The sequence below is a fragment of the Phasianus colchicus genome, chromosome 6, assembly GCF_987193195.1.
Source record: "Phasianus colchicus chromosome 6, bPhaCol1.hap1.1, whole genome shotgun sequence".
Taxonomy (NCBI): Eukaryota; Metazoa; Chordata; class Aves; order Galliformes; family Phasianidae; genus Phasianus; species Phasianus colchicus.
In genome coordinates, this window is record NC_143441.1 from 29841943 (window position 1) to 29866997 (window position 25055).

Sequence of the window (25055 nt, forward strand, 5' to 3'; positions counted from 1 at the left end):
TCATATAGTTTATTCTATCACCAATTTTTTTCTATTTTTTATATCCTGATAAAAGCTCTTCTCAGAGAGAAGATCATCACAACTAAACAAATTTGTGATATTGAATACCAAAGTCAAATTTTAATAACATTTTATATTTCTGAACTAGTTTCCATCCTTTCCATTTATAGAATATTAAAGGAGAATTCTCTGCAACCAAAGTTCTATAAATTCATTTCATTGAGGCAAGGAGGAAAAGAAATATTAAACTATTTCCCTGAGGTCATCTAAGTCTACAAAGAACAAGACTTCCCAATTCTCATTGCTATTCCTTAGTCCCTTGCTTAGTTCCCTTGCTGTCTTCCAACTTTTTTTGGTGATGTTTCAGGGAGGAAACACTGAATTTTGACTTTCAGATATGCTAAGCCTCCCCCAACTCCTTCCTATAATTATTTTTGATAAAACTGGGCTCATATTTTCACCGCATGAACCAATGCATACTTATACATCAGAACAGTATTTAATTCTAACACAGTACAATTGGTGTCCAGCTTTTGACTCCAGTATCACAGTAATCCATTTTACAGTTGCTACTTCAGATGTATTTTTATTTACAATCTTCTATGAATTGCCCCGTTGTAAAACAGAGCTGGATGAGAAATATGTGCACGCAAATACCACTCACATATGGTCCCTTCTGATTTATGCAGTAAACATTGGTACACTATACCTACCCAGAGTTTTCACAAAGCCAATTCCCTCTGTTTCTGAAGCTGCTGAACCTAAGTGCACACGAGAATTTCTCTGAATGCTGCTGTGGCTTTCTACTCTATGCATATTGCTCAAGTCTATCATCATTCCACACACAGAAGCCCTCTGCTTTCTGGCAGAATTCTTAATTCCTCGATCTCAAGTGACAATAAATAATACAGTTAACCTTGCATTCCGCTCAGTCAGTTACCTTAAGCTTACTCCCATCCAGTTGAAGGAGATGCTCCCCATTAATGTTTTGGGCGCTGAATTCAGAAACGTACTGTTCAAGGTTCAGGCTCATTAACCAGTGGGAAACCTGCTGCACACTCCACTCCTGAACAGCCCGGTTCTGGCACTGACTGTGTTTTGGAGACTGTCCGTCATCGAGGATCTGTGACAAAAATGTGCCGCCGTGTTATTAAAAGGGTAACACTGACCAGCAGTGGCATTTTTCTGCACAAACCACCAGCGTCAGAACAGAGGTACCCCTACTACCCTTATACTACTGTAACAACAAATTAACTGCACTGTATTGCACCTGTATCTAACCAGGTATCTAAGAATTAATGCAAGGTACCTAAAAAATTTCTATTGATAAACAGGAGAAAGGAACTGGCATTCCTTTTAATCCAAAGGGGTTGAAATGGCCAGGTGGCACAGATCTAAGCAAGCACAGCTCCCACTCCCTCACAAGATCTTTATCCTTCAAGTTACAAGGTTTTTAATGGATGCAGGGTATTCTGCGCTTCCCAGGCACACTCATTGATCTTTACTGTGTGTTTAAGCTGCAAAACAAGAAATTTAGGGGAAAAAAAAAGCCTCACAAAAACCATTCTGAAGTTCAAAGTGGTGACACCAAACAGCCAGCGAGACCGATGCTACCTACAGAAGACTATGAGATGACACAGGAACAGTAAGGAACACACAGCAATCCCACAGCCTCTGCCCTGCTCTCCACATATTGTGCTGCCCAGGAGAAGAGCACAAACAGCACCAGGACGGGCAGGTGGGCCTTCAGCTGCTTGAGCCCTGAGTGTCCTCTCTGCCACTTCTTTCCACCCAAGGGAAAGCTGGTGGGGCCTGAAACAAAAGCCACTCTGTGGAAACTTCAGCCAGCACAGCAGCTGCTACAGGCTGCTGCAGCTGTCTCCTGTTTGAACAGCTTTACCACTGGGTTAGATGATGCTGGGAGCTCTTTCAGCCTCTGGCCATCCATTTCTCGGGGATGGGGAAAAGACAGTTTAAGCACAGTCTTTTCCGGCAGCCAGCAGAACCTCAGTGCAGCTGATGCTTGGCCTGGTGGGTGTGCTCTGGCACGGGCCCTCCTCCCCCTTCCAACATACCACAAAAGCTGCAATTTGCCATGGCCTTGAAAAGAGAGGGGAGCTGAAGACAAGGCAGGAGGAGCAATGATATCTGTGTGTTGTGCTCAAACAAGGGGATTTGCCACACAACACAGGGAAACAAGAAGTGCAAATTTGCAAATGAGACAGTACATTGCCACACGATGGTCACACAATTCACCACAACAGCACACTGGTATCTCACCTCATCATCAATCATATCCAGGCTCTGAGTGAGGGAGCAACAAAGAAATGGGAAAGAAAAGCATTATAGAAACAAAATACAGAACATGTAACAGCATGTAAAAGTTTGGGCAAGGGTAGCACCGAGATTTGCAAAACAGATAAGGCTACTCAAAAAAACAGAGATTTCTTTGAAAAAAAATTATTTCCAGAAGCAGAGAGGTTATGTTGAAAGCTCAGCACACACACGATTTGGCAGCTAAGCCAGAGATTGTGTCAATGAAGCCCCATGAGTTGATAGTCTTGACACACTGGAACCAGTGGGACCTTGCCTGATGGCTCCAATTGCAAGAGCAAAAACTACTTAGAGGACAACAGACCACAGGACCTGGGTTCCCTCCCTATCCTTTCCTCTCATTCTGCTTCAAATAATTACGTGAAGTCTGCCCAAGAACCATGAGCAAGAGAGTGCTTGCAGCAATGCACTACTTCACGTCCAAGCGGCAGCCTCACTATGCCAGGGCACAACTTGGTACGATACAGAGTACAGAGAAAACCTGTTCATTTTTATAGACCTGTTCAAACATGGAATTTTAGAAGCATCCAAATAGAAACAAGCCAAATGAAAGCATTTTCCAACTATTAGTTCTGTTTAATTCCAGTGGGAACAGGGCACTCTCACAATAAAATATTTGATAAAATGGGAAGGAAAATTATAAAAGCATGAAAAGTATTATCAAGGTAGTACTAATACTAAACAAAGTATAAATGATCTCTTTATTGTTTTCAGTAACTCAGGGTATATGCAGTCTCCTACCTACTACTCTCCTATGATTCTTCTAATGTTTACCCTTTCTAATCTGTGGTAAGTGCTAAAGAATGACTGGCCTTGCAGACTTCCATTTTGGTAAACGGGGTTGGCACTGAATGGCTCTCATTCTTTAAACCTGTGCAAAACATGACAGCAGTAATAACACAAGCTTCTCATTGAAAAGAAAGGAAGCCACAGATTCTTGAAGTTCCTCCCCTCTAAAAAAAAACCCTGGCTCAAACCTCAAGTGAAAAATACAAAGTTCTTACTCAGCGTTTGTAAGAGGACAAATGCATGGGTTTCCTGAGTCCACAGGATGTACAGCGAGCTGTCAAACTGTGCTGTTTCACTAACAATTGAGCCAAACAACAAGTATCTTAGAAATGTGCGTTCAATATATTATATTCCACTCAATTCTGTCACTAATTTATAGGGTTAGAAATTTTTCACATTTTCACATTTTTCACTTTTTCACATTTTTACAGGTCTAAAGCCATCTAGTTTGAAGAATCAAACTCAAAATCCACTGTGTATGTGCAAAGCAAGCACAAAGAATGCAAACTGGATTGACACATACACACTCTAATCACTGTATACACATTGAGGTACAGAATACACAATAACTGCATGTACAGGTCATTATTATTTTAATATATCATGGTAAAAATAGTCTAGATGCAGGTGCTTTACATTTTAACTATGTTTATCCAATTACACTGCATCTTTATCCTCTCAAAACTGTCTCAATTATGTCTATTTTAGTGTATGTATACATAGGTCCACAGAAGTCTTACACGTACAGAACACAGGAACAGTGTATTGAAATGTGTGAGGATAGAGCAGCTCTTAAGAAACCAGCTGCATTTAACAATACTGCATAATGATCCTACAATAATACCATAGGCCAATTGTTTAAAATAATTATTGTATGAACAAGAAAAATTAGAATACTGAAACCAAGATTAATTCATTCTCTTCTCCCTTTATACACCGAAAACCATCCCTTCACTGCTTTAGTAATTATCAAGCCAAACACTGTGGGAGAAAGAAGACAATCATTTCCCACCTTAAACAATTCCAGCAACATACCTCATCTGACGATAGCGCTAAGGAGTGTGAGAAACCTGGGGTTTTGGGTTCTGCTCCTAAACCACTCAGATCAGCTGAACTTGTGCTGCTGGGACTGAAGTCATCATTGAATGTGAAATTCTGTAGAGAAAAAAGATAATTTAGAATAAACAAATGATCTCAAATGTGCATTTAAAAGGGAAATTGCTTTTCTGTCTTCCATGTTAGCACAGTTCAGGAGTGATTTCAGTTGCTTACTAAATCAGTTAAAATAAACGTGAGGAAGCTTAATCTTTTGCATTGCTAATGATGAATAGAACATGCTATATGCTTTACCACTGTGTACTTCAAGAGACTGCTCTGCCAGCTTAATGCCTCACTGAGTAGCAAAGTGGTCTGAAAGCAGTTCATAGACTTGCACTTAAGGAATTGGATATCATCATGGAGCTAAGTTATTGCTTCCGTTGGTTAATCAATAACATGCTGCTGTCCTTCATATCTTCAGGACGAGCATAGCAGTAGTAGAAAGAGTAGGCCAGAGGATTAATTAGCAGAGGGAAGTGAAAACTGCTATTAAAAGAACAGGGAGAATATCTTGTGAACCCATTTCTGATTCCTCCCTCTTTGCCTATACTTCTTGAAAAAATCAAGTTGAAAGCAAGATACATTTGGATGCTGAATGTTAATTACTAAAGTAATAACCATAAAAAAAAGATCATTTTTTTCCTAAGAAATTAATAACAAACATCACATCGTGTAGCAAACAATAGCAAGAGTGTGTGCCTTTTTCCAGGAATGCGGCAAAGTGATCATTAGAAGAATACAAAAATTAACATTTTAAAGTGGGAAAGTTGGATTTGAGAACCACAACAACTAAAATCTAAAACAAGTTACCAGGAAATTTCATTTCAATTGAATAGACAGCTGATGATGCAATGACCTTTGTTAACTCTTTTGAGACCTCTAATTTCTCCTCTATAATCTAAATAAATAACAAATCTGATCCATCCTTGTCACTCAATTTTAAAAAATGGATCCAAACATCAAAACCAAAAAGAACAATAACGTAAGTTATTTTTTTTTATCCCCCTCCTCCAAAATGTGATGTATTTTATCTGATAACAATAGGCCTTCTAAAAACATCAAGTGATGGTCCTCATGAGGTCTGCTGGAATTCCAACTGCGTAGGTACTGGAAATTTAAGAGCTTGCAAACTTAAGAGAGGACAAGAAACAATCAAAAAGCTTTGCTGTTCAGTTTTCTCACACCTACTTTCAGAAACATCCTGCTTTTCTCATCTCCTTATAGAACACAAGAAAATCTGAACATTTTGAGCCCCCACACCTGGCATCCTCAGGCCAGGTGTGAACAGCTCCAACTCCTGCTCTGTGAAGAACACCTTCTTCCTCTCAACTACTCTGATTTTTATTTTACCTCTCTCTTGTGTAAGTTTCACATTTATGATTAATTTTAGCCTTTTTCATTGTCTAAGGGAAACACACAAGATAGCTGAAGCCTGCTAATAATACTAACAATGGGAGAGCAGGACAGAGGAACACAGAACAAAACAATTTTCACAGCTTAACAGCAATTGTAAGAAGCTTTTTTCCACTTCAAAATTATTTTTACTCAATATTTGTTTAACAGCGTAAACAGGATTTACATGTCTAACCCTCATCTTTCTTATAAAAAGAAACCGGATAGCTGATTAGCTGATTCAAATTCCTGTATATAAAGTTGAGAACAGTATCTGTTTCTTCTTACAAGACCAATGCAAAAAATAAACTGTTACGAGTTATAAAAGGATAAAGGCAGAGAAATACTTTCCAGAAGTGAAAATACACAAGAAAAAAGAAGTACAGTGCTATAACTAAGGGTTATATAACGAGTTATCATGCTGAAACATTCATGCACATAGAAAGGAATCACACAGCTGTATTAAACTGCAGTAGTTCCTATTTATAGTTTGAGCATCTTCATATATAGAATTAAATCCAACATCCACACATGCATGACAAGCAGATTTCAGTACTGGGGGAGAAAAAGGCAAATGACTGACGGCATACAACATTTCTTCACTTGCAAACATCTCATCTGAATACATTAAGAATAGGTAGGTATTCCTGCAAACAGTCCTGAAGAATGCAAAACATATCTATAACTGAATACACAAATCTAGCATTTGTTCAGTGGATCCAAATGCTAACTTCCACTGACACCACTTGTGTTTGTTACAGTACAGCACACCATGGTTAGTTTACTGAATTAATGTACATTAAGAGAAAGACAGAATAAAAAGGTAGAATGTGGAATGGTACAAAGATGGAGATGCTCTGTTCAGATGAGCTTTTACCATACAATGAACACCATGCACTGTTTATTGTAGTGTTAACATATTGGCCCGTTCTTCTTCCAGAAACGCGAAGCCAATTATGCCTCTCAACACAGTGGGAATAAGGTAGTTCTTATTTTCTACCTTTGACCCTTTTTTAGCTGGGCTTATGTTTTCAGAGGAAGGTTCTGTTGAGCTCGTAGGTGATGGCAGGTTGCTAGAAGAATTGGATCCCTTGCCACCCTCTCCATACCATGTGAATGGTACACAGTGTGGGAGAGAGGAGGATCGTTCTGTTAAAGATTTACTGTTGGCTGATTTCTGCAGCATCTCTCTGGTGGTCCTGCATAAGAGAAAGGAGCAGGAATTTGTGTTAGAGTATAAAATACAAAAAAATGCTACAGAGGTAGTTAATTGTAAAAAAAATGACATTCCATGTAACTGTGACTAACCACCACTGTGGCATGCAGCTAGTAACAGCAGTCTTGAAATCTCTCTTGTAACAAAAGGAAAAAGTGTGTTCTTTTGATTTGTTTTCTAACTTCAGCTCTTCAGATAACATGCATGCAGCAAATGGAGACAGATACCTGCACAAAATGCCTGTGTCCCCGTGTTTTGGTGAACCAGCTCTAGTCAAGAAGCCACACACTGCTGGTACCACTGGGGCTTGGTATCTCAGCATGATCAGACTCAGCACTGACCCAGACAGGCTCTGCTTCCCTGACAGGTCTGGCTTGGATTTGGAGCACAGGCAGAAGGAACCAGGTGTATCTGCACACACCTACATAGATGTGTCTTTGTTACAACAGCTAAATACTGAGAGACATCTTGTTGCTGTTGTTTTGTTTGTTTAATTAAATATTAAAAATACAACTATAGATAAAAATGAAATAAACATTTGATATTATCAGCTTGCCTTTTCATAGTAACAGTATATAAATATTCCCTCAGCTTCTAACTTATGGTCAGCTTCTAAATCTTTACGGATATAATCACTATCTCTGTGCACTGGGAAGCTTCTTTTCTGTGTGGATAAAACGGAGGCTGCCAGAGAGCCCCTAGACAGCAAGGCAGAGCCAGAATCCTCTCTCCCTTTAGCTTCTTAAATGAAGATGTGTCTGGTACAGTCCTGTGCTCCCTCCTTGTGCTCCAATATTGCTTGAAAGAAGAGAGAAAGAATGACATTGTCCAAATCACCTATAGCTCCAGGCTAAGGAACGTAAGAATATGTGCTTTCTATTTAAATGGGGGGAATTTGTTCATATATTTAACATCAGTGATAGTCTTCAGAAATAATTCAAGATTTTCTTCTACACATCTTCAGTTATTTTTTGGTGGTGTTTTTTTTTTTTTTAATGGTGAAATAATGCTTGCAACATATATCTGACAGTGTGATTAATTCTACATCAAACTCTAATGCTCTAATAGACAAAATTAATTATAACAGGATGCTATCTTTTGATCATCATCTTCCTTCTTTCAAAGAGCTTGTACAGCTTTGGACTGTAAAGAAAACATCCTCAGATTTTTCTCAGGCAAATTCTTCAGAGTTACTAACAAAGGAAGTGACAACTGGTGTTTAAAAAGTTACACTGAAACAACAACACTTCAGTTTAAAAAGCACAGCAAAGATTATAAATGCTCATGAATTTTGAGTTTCATAGTACTCAACTTTGTTTTTAGCAACCGTATCCAAACTCAGACATATTCAGTGACAAACAGTGCAAATAGCTGATTTATCAGAGGGTCTCATAAGCAACTGATCATCCTATGCTGATATCTGCTTCCTCTAAGGAGGATATCTGCTGGATTTCATTAACACCTCTAATATACTATGTTGGTATTAGGAACATAAGTTCTGTAGAGGCTGCTTCTTATAAAGAAGCGTACCTTCCTTCTTCCCAACCTGTTTGGTAGTTAAATGCCACTTGGTGTTAATACCTTGCTAAGGGCACTAGCTGCCTTACAGCTAAGCACAGGTGCAGAGTGTTTGGTTTAACAAATCCTTCTTCCAGTACAGAAGTACAGAAATGAACATTAACTGTAGGACACGCTGCAAGCAAGAATGACTGCTAGAGTTTGTTCTGACACCAGCACAGAGATGCTGACTGCTATAAGATCACTGAAGATCCTGCCAGATATGTGCAGAATGTGAATGTATGCTGTGTTAGAACAGGAAACTTGCAATTCAGTACAGTATGCCTGAAGGGGTATGTCAGAAGTCTAACATTTCTTCTGCTTCTGTGATTTTAAGGAGACTTGTCCTTGGGACTCTATGTGTCAGACTGTCAGCAAAACTCTCCAAGCTGTTACAGTTTTTCAAATGCATACATTTTTGGAATAGCATGTGAACTTCTTCAGTATTCTTTAGCAAGCTCTTTTATCATGCGTGCTTTCTTTTGCATTATTTTATGTTCAGAAAAAATTAGAGTTACTAGAACCTTAGGACTTTCAGAATATATTGCGTTTGCTTAGCACTCCTGATGTTTACCTGAATGCTTGCCTCTCACACCTGGAGTCAGGTATGGCCCCTCTGGATGGGACTATGTCAGACTCATCACTATACAAGGAGACCCTCATTAAAAATCCACACCATCCTCTGTAGAAAAGACTGCTTCCTGCCATTTTGAATGCTCATTTATTTATCCAGAGGCCAGATGCTGATGGTGTGGTCTCATCAAATCTCACAGATAATTCAAAATTCCTTGCCTGAGAGTTGGTGACATGACCAATGCAGTCTGTATTTCTTCTATCTGCTTTCAACTTATGATGTTCGTCTTCAGAAAAAAAACCTTCTGAAAGCATTCCCGAAGTGGGCGCAGTGAAGCTGCAGGGAGTATCTGCTGCTCAACCTTGCTCTTGGGACTATTCCTCCAAAATATGTGGAATTGTGTCAAGGTTTCCAAATCAAGGCTATTAATAACTTAGTGTTTGTCTGCATGTATGCATCTTGTAGGCCAGTCTAATTAACTATTTCTGCAAATCTAATCAATAGATGTAATAATAGCAGTAGTGATGAAAATCTCCAAGTATTTTTAGATTATTGGTTAGCCACTCATTAGTTAAGAAATCTAGGTTTGTAAGCTCAACAGGTTGCCTCAAGGCTTAAAATTTACTTCTATGAAGGCAGTGGGACTGTCAGCATTCAAGTTTTAGGAATATTACATTTTCTCAACGTTTCTGGCATGCCATTTCTTGCATCCTCGATCTTTCACCATACCTAATGCCACAGGTGACCCTAACAGCTTCTTTCTCTTTCCGCTTCTTGCCCTTGTTTGAACTCCTTCGCAAGGGAGCCCTACAACAATATTGGAAAACATTAGAAAATATCCTTGAAATTTTATTTTTAATCCTTTATATAAAATTAATATTTTAAGTAATGAATGCTTACCCAAGATCTGCAAGTTTTCGCTTTAGTTTTTCTGCATGCCCTATAGTAGGAAGAGTAGCTCTTGCTGCCTGGGCACATGTGGCACCATCTAGGACACATTTGTACATGGGAGAATGTACATTATTATTTTTAATTGCTACCGATCACTATTCCGCTTTCCATCCATCCAGAACAGTCTGCGTATCTGTTCAGGATTAGATATGCATACATGTACACATCTGTAAGTACACAATTTCATTGGGTGCATTCTTCTCATTTTTAAGAAGATGGTGAAGAAAGCAATAAAAAATTAACAGTTTCAGAACTTGAAAATACACATGGGGAAATCTTATTTTAATCAATGTAAAAGAAAAAAGTTAACCTTGGTTGAGCTTCAATGAATATGTAGTAAGACGAACAACACAGAAGATTTACACACACAGAAGGTAAACATTACAGCAAATCCCTTTTTAAACTCAGCAGTGGCTGCTTATTTCTCCCTTTACAGAAATCATGTGGTATGTATGCTTTCCTTCAAAAATGATTGCTGAAACCCTTTCTTGAACTATGGAGTAGATGGTACTTTTTATGATGGACAAACTAGACAATAGTTATCTGCTTAGCTTGAATATCTTGGTTAAAATGAATATTTAACTTGAAATCCAACCATTCCACTAAGAAAATTTGAAAAAAAAAAAAAAAGAAAGTAGTATCTTAGTTAATACATTTGCCTTTAGTCCTCTACTGATTTCTTATCCCTTCTACAGAAACTGTTAAAAGTTAAAGAGGGAACAGACTGCAAAAACCTGTGGAGTCAAAATAACAGCTCAAAGTATCCTGTGAAATCTATATGGCAGCTAAAACACACACCAACTGAAAAACACAGACGTGGTTTCTGTGATTCTTCAACACAGAGTGCCCCCAGATCTTCTAAAGGAAGCAAATGAAGGTCAGTCATTCACATCACTTGCAATTTGGTGACTTTACAATGTGACCTCAGATATACAGGGGCTTTGGTTAAAAGCACTGCTGTGTTTGTGGATTTCTCCTAAGGAGGCTGACAAAGATTAAACCCTCAGAATTAACCCACAATACCACAGGACAGTAAACCATGTGCACAGAGGAACTCTGCACATTGCTTTGTGGATACTTTTGGCCAAGTTTTCATACAAGTAAAAAGTTCAGTGTGGAAATGACTCATGAATCACTGTGGAAAAAGCAAGAAAACAAGGCTTCTGAGATACTAATGCTCTAAAGATCATGCATCCTACATCTGGTAACATCAGCCCTACTGACAAGTAACCTCAGGTCAAAAAAGAAAACATACAGAAGATCCCCATGAGGAAAAAAAAAAGCAATAGGCAACCTTAGGCAATGCATACCTTGCATCATTTCTACACTGTGCACACTTCTCTCTTCTCCTCAAAGATCTGCTTATGGCTCCTCTTTCATCTTTAATGTATGCTTTTCATCTAACCACTGTCAAAAGCACTACTTTGAAGAATTAAAGATTGCAAAGCTTCCTTTCACACTTGGCACTCACAGGCAAGAGGCTGGGGGGCAGAGGGCTTTTTTGAGAAACATCTTAAAGCAAATGAAACTACCAGATACATAAACTTTGCGGTGGGCAAATCATATGTTTAGTAGCTGGAGGTTTTGCTCCTGTGGTAGAAGTACTCTGCAGAGCTTGGCAGGAACACACAGCAGGTACAAACTCCATCCAGGCTTTTGTATTACTTTGCTCCCACTCACATGCAGCTGGGCCCTGCTGGAGCACTTTGAGTAATGAGGATTTGCTGTGAAAAGCACTCATGCTGGCCATGAGATACAGGGGAAGATGGATGGGCTAGTTTCCAGCAACAACTTCAGTAGAGATATCAGTCTACTGGGCTTGCATAGGTGCAGGCAGGCACTGCTTAGCCCACAGCAGCAGCCGTGAACCAGGGCTGCAGGTCTCTGTCAGGAGGGACATTTGACCACCCTGGAGAGGAGACCTTCCCTGCCTCCTTCAGGTTCTTCTGAAAGGCTGAGGGAATTCTGGTTCCTGAGGATCAGTCACACAGAAGCCATTTAACCCATCACTTTCAGCCTGCCAGACTTGGTGTAAATAATCTGCAGCTGATGGGTGGCAAAGGGGTCCATATCCAACTTTCTGTCCCATTGTCACAGCTGAAGACATCCCTACACCAACTAGAGATGGCCCACAGAGATCACCTCAACTGCCTTGTCAAATGAACTGCACAAAGCAAGCGGAACTGAAGAAATCAATCGTGCTCCTACATGAAAAATTCATGCTCAGAAGACAAAGAAGCAAAATTCCTCACTATTTCTCAATGAAATGGAACTCCTGCCATTTCAGCTCTTACCACAGCACACATGAGAAAAAAAAACAGTGAACTTGCTAAAGCTCACTTTTGCTAATCAGTGACTAGCCAGTGGACCCATGACCACAAGTATGTGACCTCTTTCTATCTAAAAAACCAACTAACTAAACACAACATTTTCATGTTCTTTTTATATTCAGCAATGTAGGAGTTTGACAGCCCAACGATAATAAAAATAGTATCACTACGACACTTATTGCAGAACAACTCCTTTAGGATATTTCTTTTTCGTGAAACTTATTAACTGTAAATTCCTCATCTGAAAGCAAATTACTCTATTTTAGCTTCCGTGTACCCATTAGGATCAGAATACACCCAAAAGCATTGGCTCTTTACGTAACAGTCACAGTGGGGAAAGCATGACACCCTTCCTTATTTAGACACAGATTATTTTTCAAACCTAAGTTGGGAAGGAAAGAGCAACATGGTGGGTGGAATGTAATAACCTATTTCTTAAAATATAAGGTCTAGTCTCCTTCAAATTTTTATCAAGATATTTTTCATACATCGGATGTAAATGCAGGATTTAAGATTTCACTGATAAAGTAAACACATACCCACACTCAAATAAGAATTGAGCAATTCATGTTCTTATGTCCACATCCTAATTTTTTAGTTGTAAAATTCAGGCTCTGAATTTAACTTTGATTCATTAAAAATTGTACAATTAGCAACTATGTAATGAGAACAGGAGTATTAGAATGCAGCATATATTACGCTGCATTATACATATAAGCATCAGCATATATGTATATGTCAAAATCAACAAAACTTGATCAATCTTTTAAGAATTGCTGTGAAAGCCCTGTATGATGATAAAGAAAAATACGTTGCAAATGAATGGCAAGTCTTTCCATTTACAAAGATAGAGAACAATCCTCAACAAGTTGTGCTTTATTTCAGTTATTTCCACTTAGCCAAAGTTTGTTATGAACCTATCCAAACCTATTTCTGCAGTCTTAGAAGCAATTTTATCATCTAGATTAGCTTAAGTTACAGTTAGAGAACACACCATGCATGGACAAGAATGCTAAAATGCTTTTAATTGCTATTTTTGACTTCGTAAGACATTAGAAATGGAGGGCTTAAAATTCTGTGCAGTATTGCATGTAGATTGCTCCGAAAATAATGCCTCCTACTGATTTACATGCAAACTACAACAGACACAGGGAGCACAATAACACTATTTGATAGAGCTAATTGTCAGCTATAAAACATTATTCTTCAATACTTTCAACACCATTAACTGTGCATTTTCACCAGGGATGAACAACAGCCAGCCTGCTGCACTCGTAACAACCTGTACCAGTGGAAGAGACCCATTGTCACTGTCATGGCTGCTGAAATGCATCACCCACCACCTCAGTTTGCTCACATCACTGCTGGGTCTCCATAAATGCTTAGCAAACATCAATGAATGTTAGTGGGTGCCATTTCTTCCACATGGAGGAATTCAATTCCACGCTTTTACTTTACATGCACTTCCATGACAGAAACTATTTAGTCAGACTGCCCCTCTGCTGCCATCTGTTGCATGGCAACAAACTGTAACAGAATATTGGTGGGATGGTTCAATCTCTACTGCCATACTAACATCCGCCTCTGATGTCATGGGGGCAACATCATAAAATAGGAGGCAGTACTTTTGGAGCAAGCCTCCCATTATGAATGCATTGAATAAACAAGAATTTGAAAAATGTACCTGAACTAGGTATGATTGTATCATGTCTTATCAAGTTTACATTTAAATAATCTCTACTAAATAAATAACAATGTGGCCAACCTTTCTAACTAATCACTATTTTTTTCTTCTATAAATACAGACTCCCCAGCCATTGACCTCCTGTTTAACCAAGAGTCTGATGCCTCTCAGCAATTAAAAACTACAATCTGTTATTTTTGCTTTATGCTCCTTTCCAACCCTCCAAAAAAAGCATTTAGTAGTGCCAAAATCACATCATTCATAAGTACAACGTATTTATTAATTATGTTTGTAACAGAAAAATGGACTGAGGCCCAATAATATTGTGTTTTGAAAAAAATAGAGAAGATTTTCTTAAGGGCATATTCCCCCTATCTTTTTCAGTGAGCTCTAAGAAAGAAATAAAAAGAAAGCAAGCAGCTCCTGATCTCATTCTAACTTCATCCTTTTCTTACACCATCATACAAGGTCAGTTGTAATTTTCTGATGTCTAGGTAGACAAAAGAAGTTACAAGGAGATGACCTACTTGCTATGGTTTAACTACACAACAGTTCATAAAGTAGATGCAAGTAAGCAAAAGGCTGCACCAATTTATTGTAAGAAATAGTAATACCTTGATCTTGAAAAACATTCCTGCCAGCTGGGTGATGCAAAGGAGATGCTTCAGAGCTGTGCCCAGATTTTGAAGGAGAAGAAAGTGGAGTGTCTCCCCGAGCACACAGGGAAAGGACACCTCCTTTGTGCTGCTGTCCTTCTTCTTGGTTTTCAGTTAGGTTGTCAAGGGAGATTGCTGCACTGCTAGCCACTGGGGAGAGGGAGGAAGCACCAGAATCTGATGCTGGTGAGGATGCTCTCATGCATAAGGGCAGTGGTGATTTTGAAATGTGCATGGGACTACTGTAACTGTTTGATGGCTGTTGGCATAAGAGATTATAAAGCAGGTTATACCACTTAGTAACTGATATGAGCAAGGTTTATTATGAACATGCAATTTTTTTATTCATTATTCACTCTTTTATTTATAAGAAACATATTAGCGGTTCATGTAATTACCTTTTGATGCCACATAGTGTTTATTGGTATTTGCTTTCAAGCAGAGTCAGAATCAGATAAAACAATGAGTAAATATCATATCAATTGTGTTAACAATTAAGAAATAAAGAAAAGTAGGATTCAAGTTCTTTTCACCTCCTGCATGTATTTAAGGACCCACTCTACATCATAGAGCACACTTATTTCAGAAAACCCAGGATTCCTGTTAAAAGAAAATGTAAAAAAAACAACTAAAACCAACAAAAAACCCAGGTGTGCTGAATCAAAGGAGACTTAAACTTCTCTCAAATGCAGTCACAGCATACTGGCCACAGAGGAATACATACTGCCTGTGCTACAATGCAAGGACAAAGACAGAGGATAAAAAGAGGGGCAACCTAGCATTCCATAGGAAGCCTGAGAGAGGGCAGAGTCCTTCTCACCTTTCGTTCAAGGCTGTCCTCTCCATCAGTTGAACTGATGCTGTCATAGAGCCTTGTCCTAGTTGGCCTCTGCCGCTTGTTCTTCACTGAAAGCTGAGCTCGGGTTTTCAGAGCTTTTGAGTCCAGTCTCTCTGTTTCTGGCACTGCCTCATTGAAATCTGTGTGAAAACATGATTTAAAGTTGTTTGTAATATATATATATTTTGGAATTAAATACCTTATCCTAAGATATGACCTGCAACTGAGAGCACACAAACTTTGCATGGTTTACTCACACCTGTAATTCTGTATTCAGAATTAATAAAGAGCACGTGCAAAAAAGTGGTTATGTGTCTAAACCACTAACAGATCCATATCCAGTAAGTGCATTGAGGAGAATCAACTGCAAAGATTTTTAAATTCAGCAAATGATTGCCATTGTGACATGGGACCACACCAGATTAAAACTGTTAAACACTGCTGTCCTAGCCCAGAAAACAAATCCACACAGACTCCCTCAGACCTACTGACGTGTTTGATTTGCAGAGCACTCCTCCATCACAGTATTAAGCAAAGGAATCCTCATCTCCTTACTTCTCAGCAGACATTTTCCAGCATCTGTATGACTATCTCAATTTAGACACAATGGGCCAATTCATTTATTTCCAATCCTGTCCTTTTCAGTCACCTGAAGAGGACATACTGTATGGCTGCTTTCTTCAACATCTGCCCCACTGTTTCCCTTATAACTTCATCAGTTCTGCAGGCTGCTCATCAAATTACAAAAGAAATATCCAGAGCTATCCTCAGGCTGCTCTACATTTTATCATAACTGGAATGGCTTACAAATTTAAAGAACCTACCTTGCTCTCTCTGCTGTACCCAAAAATAACCTTGTACAGTATGTGCAATTATAAACAAGCAATGTCTGTAGTCAGTAGCAAAGAAAGAGTGATAGAGCCAATATCTAGATAATCAGATAATGATTTGCAATTGGATTGATTTACAGGCAGCCTCTCACAGGATTATAAAACAAGCACTAAACTCATTCCTTTGGACCTACAGTGAAACTGATTGCTGGCTCTGCCACATGCTCCATCTTAGGAGAGGACAGCAAAGAGGAATCTCACCCTATTCTGGATGCTGAGGTCATCTGTTATTTAAAGTTGACATTACGAATCAGGTGTCCCAATTATTGCTCCAATTCTTCTGCAGGTAAGACCACTTTTTTTTTAGTACCTGGCAATCTCATTTGTTATTTCCTCCCTCACTGCACTGCCTACAGTAGTGGGCAGCAGTATTTGTAGATTTCTCTTTACTCAGAATTCCTTCAAACTCCTAAAATGCAAGTAAACTTAGCTGAACTTAAGTAAAACACCACTGACAGCATCATACATCATGATCTCTAATACAAACCAATTACTAGGACTGATCAAGCACAAATAGAGTTGTGTCTCACTTGCACTCAGATCACATAAGAAGACTCTCTGCCAAGCTCTATTCCTTAGCAGGAATCTAGAGGCTGCAATCGTTACTGTGATTACCAGAATCTACTGCAGTTGACTGGTTTCAGCAATCGAGCAGCAAGCAATGTGTTTTGTCAGAACTATTAGTGAGCTTGTTTTACAGCTTTGCAGAAAGACCCTGAGTGGGCTGAAATAAATTTTCACTGCAACCAACTGCCAGTGGTGTTCAACAGAGTTTATAATGACATTCAAGATGAAATGAAATTATTCCACCCAGAAGCTCCATGAAAACATTCTGAACTGTAGCTATTCAGAACAGGAATGGAAAGGCCAAATGTTGAATGTGTACGAGAGAGAAGGGACACTGTTCTACTTGATTAACTAGAAAAACAAGTGTACTGTGTGGAGCAGGACACGGGCTGTTAAATCTGTTAATACACTGATCTAATAGCTCAGAAACCCTCTGAGAGATTTGCAACAAGCAATAATTATCCCAACAAAAAATAACAGACAGTCATCAGAAGACTCGTGCGAAGGCTGAGAGATGTACTCTACAATAACACTGCTTAACCCTTACGAAGTTCCTGTACTTTCTGAATGAGTGGAGTTTCTGTAGGAGATGTTGTACTCTACCATATATGATTTAAAAGATCAAAATGATAAAAAAAATTGTAATACATATATAATCAGGAAAAAGCTGGACACTGTCTCTCTCACACCTATTTGCTGTTGTCTTCATTCATGTAGCTTTCTGCTAGAAGAAACAGGCAAATTGTTTCTTCTGTTCTGAAGAGAAGGCAATTTTACATCTTTACCCTTTCAACTACTGCTCCAACATTGTTACATGATGCATGAAAATTACAGAAATATTTCATATAAAACAATGGAACTATGTAGCAATTTTATCTCCTAGTTTCAAAGCCACCCTGTTCAAGAATGCCTTGTGAGCAAAGCAGACTAAACACTTAATCAGTGACTTGCCTCTACACATCAAATTGACATCTCAGCTGCTTTCTTAGCTATCAATCATCCATTGAAATGATGCTTGAGTATTTCAGCAAATTTAACAATTTATAAAGCTGCAGTAAGCCAAAAATATTTATGAAAGGTGTTATCACATTTTAAGCCAGACAAGGAATAGATTTTTTTATGGTTTCAACTTTCTTTTTTCTTTGGCAATCCTCCAAGTACAAATCAATTCATCCGTTAGGCTAACTTACTTGTCTAAGTACTCTATTCCTAACACTAATTAATCGGAAGATAATCTTACTGGCATTTTTGCTTAAAACAAAGAGACATCTTAGCCTCACTGAATCCACCAACTTTAGGAAAGCAGAAACTTTCCCCTTGCTTTCCACAGCATCCTGACCCTCACTCTCAAAAGACCTGATTCAACCAGGGGTGCAAACATCTCAGTGACTTCCCACCACCAAAACAAAGAGCTCTTGCTGTGCAGCCCATTTCTTCCATTATTTGCATACTGTCACAATTTGAACTGCTTATATTTATTCCTTCACGTGCACACTCCCATACAACCCTTCCTTTTGTTGCTCAGCTAAGGCAAATCATTGACATAGTACTGTGAATGTTGATTCATGTAAGTGGTCACACTGGCGTTATTCAAGCAAAATGCCACCTGGCCTGGAGGCTGCTCTCTCTCCTTTGCAGAGCTGGGCTGCTAGCTCTCACTGCCACCTCTTGACCTAGCCTTGCTCCAACATGTTGCAAAGAAACTGCTCAAAAGCATCAGCAAGAGCAGTTCCCTAGGAATCTTTCAGTCTAGTGTCGAGCCGGATAAATATCTTACAGGAAAGTTATAACAGGTTCAACATTGCTTATGGAGACACTCTAATTAGACTTTCTTTCAGCAAGCCTTGAACTGTTTCACTCCAAGGGCCTTCCCTTTACATTATGTCAATACCACTGTGCAGTGGGAAAAGCTTGCCTGTCCACCCACTGAGTTTCCATTATACACACTGATGGATTTAAAAATCTCCTTCTGTGAATTGATGCACCCCTGGGCATCCCAAGACACTCAGCACAGCCAGCAGAGTGCCTTGAAGGGGCATTTGCACAGAGATAAGCAGGTATGGCCAAGCTGGCGTCAACACTGAACTGTCAACTGATTTCAAACCACAGAGTCCTTCCAGGATATCCACAAACAGTTTGTTTCTGCACTGCAGACATAGCTCATGACCGCTACAACTGAATGTTACACTTCACTTCATCTGTTTTTCTGCACTCCCAGACCTAATCAAATATTTGTGAAAGAAACACAACCCTCAGTCTTCTGGTGTTCCAAGGCAAAATAAAGGAAAGACTCCGGGCTGTAATGGTTTAGATTTTCTCTTTGCAGCTTCAACTGGTGATCCTGGAAGCCTGCCACAGTGAGGTTATGTTGCAGCCTGAGGAGCCATGCTGTCTGATGGGATGTTGCAGTGGCCAGGCCACCTGCAGGCAGGGGCAGCCGTGCTCCTGTACTCATGACAGGCCAGTCACACCCATCAGTTAGTCCAAATCCGTTACCACACAAATATAATCAAGATCTCTGTTCATGCTGAAGCAAAAACCCATCCTTAATATCATTTTAATTATCAGGATATCTGAAATACGTGTTTTTATATAAACTGATTGTTAGACATACCTGCAAAGTTCTAAGTAAAAATTATGGGGTTTGGCTGTGTACGCACAGCCCCACTGTAAAGACTTAATGCTGAGGCTGAAGAAGAATAGAAATGAGAACTACCAAACACTGGTCAACATTTCCCCAGGGAATGCTTTTCCAGTGAAAAATGGCAGCTCTTAGAAAATTATCATGCAAATACATCAATTGAAAAATCTGGTTTGGAAGTACTGACATAGAGTTTTAGTGCTTTAAAAGATGTTTTAAGATTTTTTTTAAAGGTAGGAATTTCTTTCAAGTTCTATACATATTAAAAAAAGGTAATATCAGAATTTCACTTTGCTTGTTTAAACAAAATAATAGAAAGTATGTATTTCAGATGGTGTTCATGAATGGATTTCAGCTCCTGAGCCATGGACATGTGCTGACACTGCTAAAATATGTAAACCTGATTTCTCCAAGGCAGGTAGGTAAAGCACACTACTTCCCTTATGCATTCTACTGTAAAATTTACTGAGTTTCATTGCAGAATTATGGACTTCTCTGTCACCCTATGTGCTTTCTTGAGATCTCAGGGTAATAAACACTTGCTAAAAAGAAACAGGTATGTGGAGATCTGTGGAAACCAATTCCACAAGTTCTGTCTATCACACATACACTATTTCAGAAGGACAAACCCTTTTTGTGCACATATATTATGTTAAAGTATGATTTATATTGATTTGTTTGCAGAGCAATATTCAATTTGTAACCACACATGCAATAACTGCTAGAATAGTAACCCTAATAAAACATCTCCGTGATTGCTAGAAATCAATTTAATTGGAAATGCAATTTTTCTTCACCAGTGGAATAAATAATATTATAGTTTATTTAAAATGAATATATTGCTAAGAATGGACCCTAGTGCTGATTTCACAGACTGTCACTAAATATACAGTAAGTATTGTTCCTGAACCAAACAATTTTCATCCCAAGGCTGTGAATCTAAACTTGGATTCAATTTTGCATATACTTCAAGGCTGAGGAACCACTCACAGTTACTGAAAACACTAACTAAAGGAGTGGAAATTATCTGTGTATTTTCACTAACAGAGTCTTTTAAAAAAAAAAAAAAGCCAGTTACCTTTCTATGCAAAACAAGTAAAGGTTACAGTTACCCTGTTGACAGCATCTTCGTGTTATCATGAATTGTTTTGGCTCTTTGGTAATGTAGAACCAAGTTTTACAGGCTCTTATGTTTTAAATCAGTATGTGCTATAGAAGACTATTATTTTAATGAATGTACTAGTGAAGAATTTGCATTCTGCTCACAAAGGGCTCCCTCCTGAGAAATCATGAGCTCCACCTACATGATTGCTTTTGATGTCAGTACCAAGGTAGGATCAGAAACATGCAGAGCTCCATTCAAAATGCTAGCTTCAAGACTGTTTTTTCTCATTTTGGTAATTTTGTTCTTGTTCAACCTCTGGTTCTTGGATAATTAAGAACAAAGTTAAGAACACAAGAAAGCACAATCTTCTTCTACCTTATTAAGATAACAGAAGCGTGGAATTAATCCTGAGTGCTGATGGACTGTCACTGAAAATTCATTTAAGCTTTAAGAAATCAGTAACCATCTTCACTTTGTTTGCACAGACTAGTCACTTCTATTTCTTAAAGAACTTACATTGTATAGTTTTCCTGGGTCTTTATGTTTATAATTATTATTTGTGAACTTTGGAAAAATAACAACATCCCTGTTGTTACTGTTTCCTGATCCTAAATAACGATGTTCTGTATCCACACATTAACAGGAGTTACAGGGTTGGCTCACACAAACCTTGACTTAAGCCATCCAGACAGGACACTTGCTTAGTATCTAGATTTTCCACTGGATCTCCTCTAGAAACTTCTCCAAAAGATGTCTGCCTTTCAAAAATGTTGTTGTTATTGTTAACCTGGCTCCCGTTTTGCTTCAGTAGCCTGAAAACTTCTGCTTCCAAGTCTCGTATCTGAAAGAAATAAAACCCATTTTTACCTTTAGCACACATACACATCTGTGTTGTTTTTTTTTTCCCCCAGATTATCAGACAGAATTATCTCATTCACCAAAGATAAGAGTAAAAATACTACTCACACGAGACTGTAAGCCTTGAACCTCTGCAAGATGTGCTTTCTCCAAATCTTCAATTTTCTTTCGTTCAGCTTCCTGGCGTTTGAGGAAGTCAAGTTCTCTTAGGAAAAAAAAAAGTGCATTTGCTGTCATCAAAACAATCAGATTCAAACAGAAAACATTATGGTATACTGCATGTTAGGCTATGCATCTGGAAATTCTTACGTAACAAATGTTTTGTTCTTAACCTACAAATGAGTATGAAACTACATAATTACTTATCAGTCTATATGAACATGCCAGTTGAAAATACAAAAACGAAAAAAGTAAAAATGTCAGTTCTGCTGCAGGAAATGGGATAGACTCTGTTTTATGAGAATATGACTGATCTCTTTTGTTTAAAGGAAATCCACGAGTTTCCAGATACAAATTTAATTTTCTAGTAAGTTTTAAGGAGATCTGTTAGGTGTTTTTTAGCAGTCTGAGATATTTTAAAACAATAGACTAAATCTTTTACTTCTACAAAGCAGAATAGCAACAGGAAAGCCATGCAAACTCATTCTAGCTATTTTCCCTATTTATTTTTTTCACTTTGAAAATCTAACATATTTATGATAGAAAGCAAACGAGATGCTAATTAGTTATGGAGCAGTCATGAAATTCCAAGCTAGGTAACAACATACTGACTATCTAAAATGCTTTTTAATGGGAAACAACATTCACTTTGGCACTCCCAGTTCTTGCTTAGCACGGGTGCACATTTTTGAGTATCCTTTTTTAACTGACTACATTTTAGCATTAATTAAAACTTGCTGCAGAAGAAGAAAGTTTTGAGAAAAGTAGGTATGTAGAGTGCTATTCTTTTTAGCTATCAGGAGGAGGGACCATATGAAACAGAGAGGGCCAGGTAATCATCACTTAGCTCAACAGCTCAAACATTCCTGGCATTTACAAGAAGAAGAAAAATAGAATATGAAAGAAAACAAAACAATTTTCTTTTGGAAGTTACATCAGTATACAGCAGGAGGGAATTCAACTGACATGTCACTACAAATTGCCGCAAACATTTCAAATCAAATGTTTTACTAGGATTACTCGTGGCTGTTTGCAACCTCGTTTAGTTATCTAGTAATCCTGAAACATTTCAAAGCAGAATAATGCAGATTAAATCTTTGTTTAGTTGTAATAAATAGTTTAGCATTGCTAAACTAATACTTAAATAATACTACCATTTTTTCTGCAACAAAGAACTTGTGGTTTTCACGATAAAAAAAGTGATAAATATTGTTTACCTTACAGTCGTTTAATAGAGGGTTTCATATTTCAAAATTTATCTTACACGTTTCCTATCTGGCCACTTATTCATTTCCTGAACCTGGTGTAGCTGCTTACTTTTGCTGAAAATCCTTGATTAACTTCTTTGCCTTGTTATATTTCTTCTCCAGAGCTTGATACTGGCTTTGTGTCTCCTTGAGGTGCTCGTTCACTGTATGACACAGGGTTTGGGCCTCAATCCAGTAACTCTCTAATTTCATCATCCTCTCCTTATTCTCCTCAATGTTCTGTTGCAGTTGGGTCTTCTCCAGTTCCCACCTCACCTTCTCATTCTCAGCAGCCTGTAGCTGAACAAAACAGTGGAGAGGCCACTCAGTAGAGGGGTGCAAAGTGCAGCCTAATAGCTTAGTTTGAGTTCAGTCAACATTAATAGCAAAAATCACAGAGTAACTCCAGAAGCAATGAGCCAGCAGAGAACAGAGCATTCCAGGACAAATAAATCTGCTGATACATACATTATTTTTCCACATAGAATGAAACAGAACCTTTGTTTTTTGTTACAATGCAGTCCCATTGTTTCTCTGAGCTATATGAACACCTTTAAAAATGTCAATAGTGGAGTGTTTCTGTAAACTGCAGGGTTAATCAACCAGCATTGGTTATACACTTTGCCCTATATACCTGGCTCAGGTGTTAGAGAGCTTTCATACACATCCCATAAGATGACAAGTTTCTTCTTTGAGAGGAATTTGCTTTCCAGATTCTAGATTTGATTTAAGAGCAATGAGAATATAAACAGGAAAAATGCCAATTGTGCCTAATTTAACTGTTTTTCCTTCAGATTAGTAACTTTATTGAATTCTTACAATTTTTCATGCTTTTTTAAATGTCATAATCTTGCTTAATCTAGAAAACCTAGAAAGAAAAGAAGCTGGGAGTAGAATAGAAAATTTAACATCAGGTCATAACCTAGGATTATTTCTCATTTAAGCAGGATTAGAGTTTTACATATGACACTGTAACTATGCCAGAATTATTAAAAGAACAAAGAGAACCTGTTATATTATTCTTGTTTCCCTTAAAATTGCTTACCGAGTTGTAAGGAGCCAATACTAAAAGCAAAAATACGTCCTTGCTGTTGTAGATTTCTGCCCTTACAGGTGCTAATTCTCCCAAACAACAGTGCTGCTTAGCTTTCTGATCTCTGCTGTTCCTATGTCCAGTTTGGCATCAGTAAAGCCCAGTTTTTCCAAGTGACCTCAAAGAAGCCCGAATTTCACTGCTTAATTTATAATAACACTTAGCTCCTGTGTTATTTTGTTGTTGTTGTTGTTAGATTTTGTTATTTTTAGATTTCTTACTTTCCAAAAGCTAGTTGTAACTTTCAATGTTTGGCACAGAATGAGGGTAGCATTCAAGGTGGGATATTTTAGCTGCTAGAATTTATGGAAGGAAAGCACATCTTACACAAACCTGTTTGCTTATCAAGATTATTTTATTTGCTCTAGGCAGCTATGCCAGCACCATGGATGATGCATGCAAAACAAGAATAGGCTTGCAGTTTTCGTAGTAATATAACAGAAGTAGCCATAATTTCTTGGGTGCTATTCGAAAGACAACGTAACGAAGTACAACACAAGAAATACATTAACCCTAATCTTGCAAATGCATCTGCACAGATGAATGTTTACACCTGTGCTATGAAGTCAGTGGGGCTTGGCACAATCCCAAGGGATTGACCGAGCAGCTCCGATTGCTGCACTGGAATTGGAAAGCAGAAAAGATTTCTGACTTTTTGAACTGAAATAGTATAACAGAAATTGCCATTACAGAAAATATCTGCATTCAGAACTTGATTTTAACAGTGCTTTATGCAAATTTGATAAACACAACACAAAATGCATGGTAAGTGCAAATGGTTGCTAGAAAGAAATAATCATCAAAAATATTTGTCTGAAGTACAATTTTTTCTTTGTCTTCCTTTGATTTTCTTTATAATGTACTCAAACTCAAAATGAAGGATGTCATTATAAAACCTGTTATTACTCAACAACAGAATTATCAGTTGATTTCCCATAAAGCTTATCCTACTACAAAAAATACAATTTCTTTTTATTGCTATTGCAAATTCAATCTAATAACTAGCAACCAATTGCGAGATGTTTTCCATTAAGCTGGTAAACATTTTCCTTTCTAGAGCATCTTTTAAAGAGAAA

General features: G+C 38.2%; 1 protein-coding gene across 5 annotated transcripts in view; it reads right to left on the reverse strand.

Annotated features, from left to right (window-relative positions):
- Nucleotides 1-25055, reverse strand: part of PPP1R9A (protein phosphatase 1 regulatory subunit 9A) — a 168512-nt gene that overhangs the window by 2786 nt on the left and 140671 nt on the right. For 3 of the 5 annotated variants that reach the window (XM_090142782.1, XM_090142784.1, XM_090142783.1), the window contains 11 exons: nucleotides 22957-23186; nucleotides 21589-21685; nucleotides 21292-21463; nucleotides 15402-15559; nucleotides 14540-14840; nucleotides 9861-9948; nucleotides 9690-9767; nucleotides 6614-6812; nucleotides 4159-4278; nucleotides 2281-2304; nucleotides 941-1123 (listed from right to left, as the gene is read on the reverse strand). In XM_090142782.1, the coding sequence (XP_089998908.1) occupies nucleotides 941-1123; nucleotides 2281-2304; nucleotides 4159-4278; nucleotides 6614-6812; nucleotides 9690-9767; nucleotides 9861-9948; nucleotides 14540-14840; nucleotides 15402-15559; nucleotides 21292-21463; nucleotides 21589-21685; nucleotides 22957-23186 (1650 nt within the window). The remainder of the gene's footprint in view (nucleotides 1-940; nucleotides 1124-2280; nucleotides 2305-4158; nucleotides 4279-6613; nucleotides 6813-9689; nucleotides 9768-9860; nucleotides 9949-14539; nucleotides 14841-15401; nucleotides 15560-21291; nucleotides 21464-21588; nucleotides 21686-22956; nucleotides 23187-25055) is intronic. The other 2 variants (XM_090142785.1, XM_090142786.1) reach the window with 2 other exon arrangements.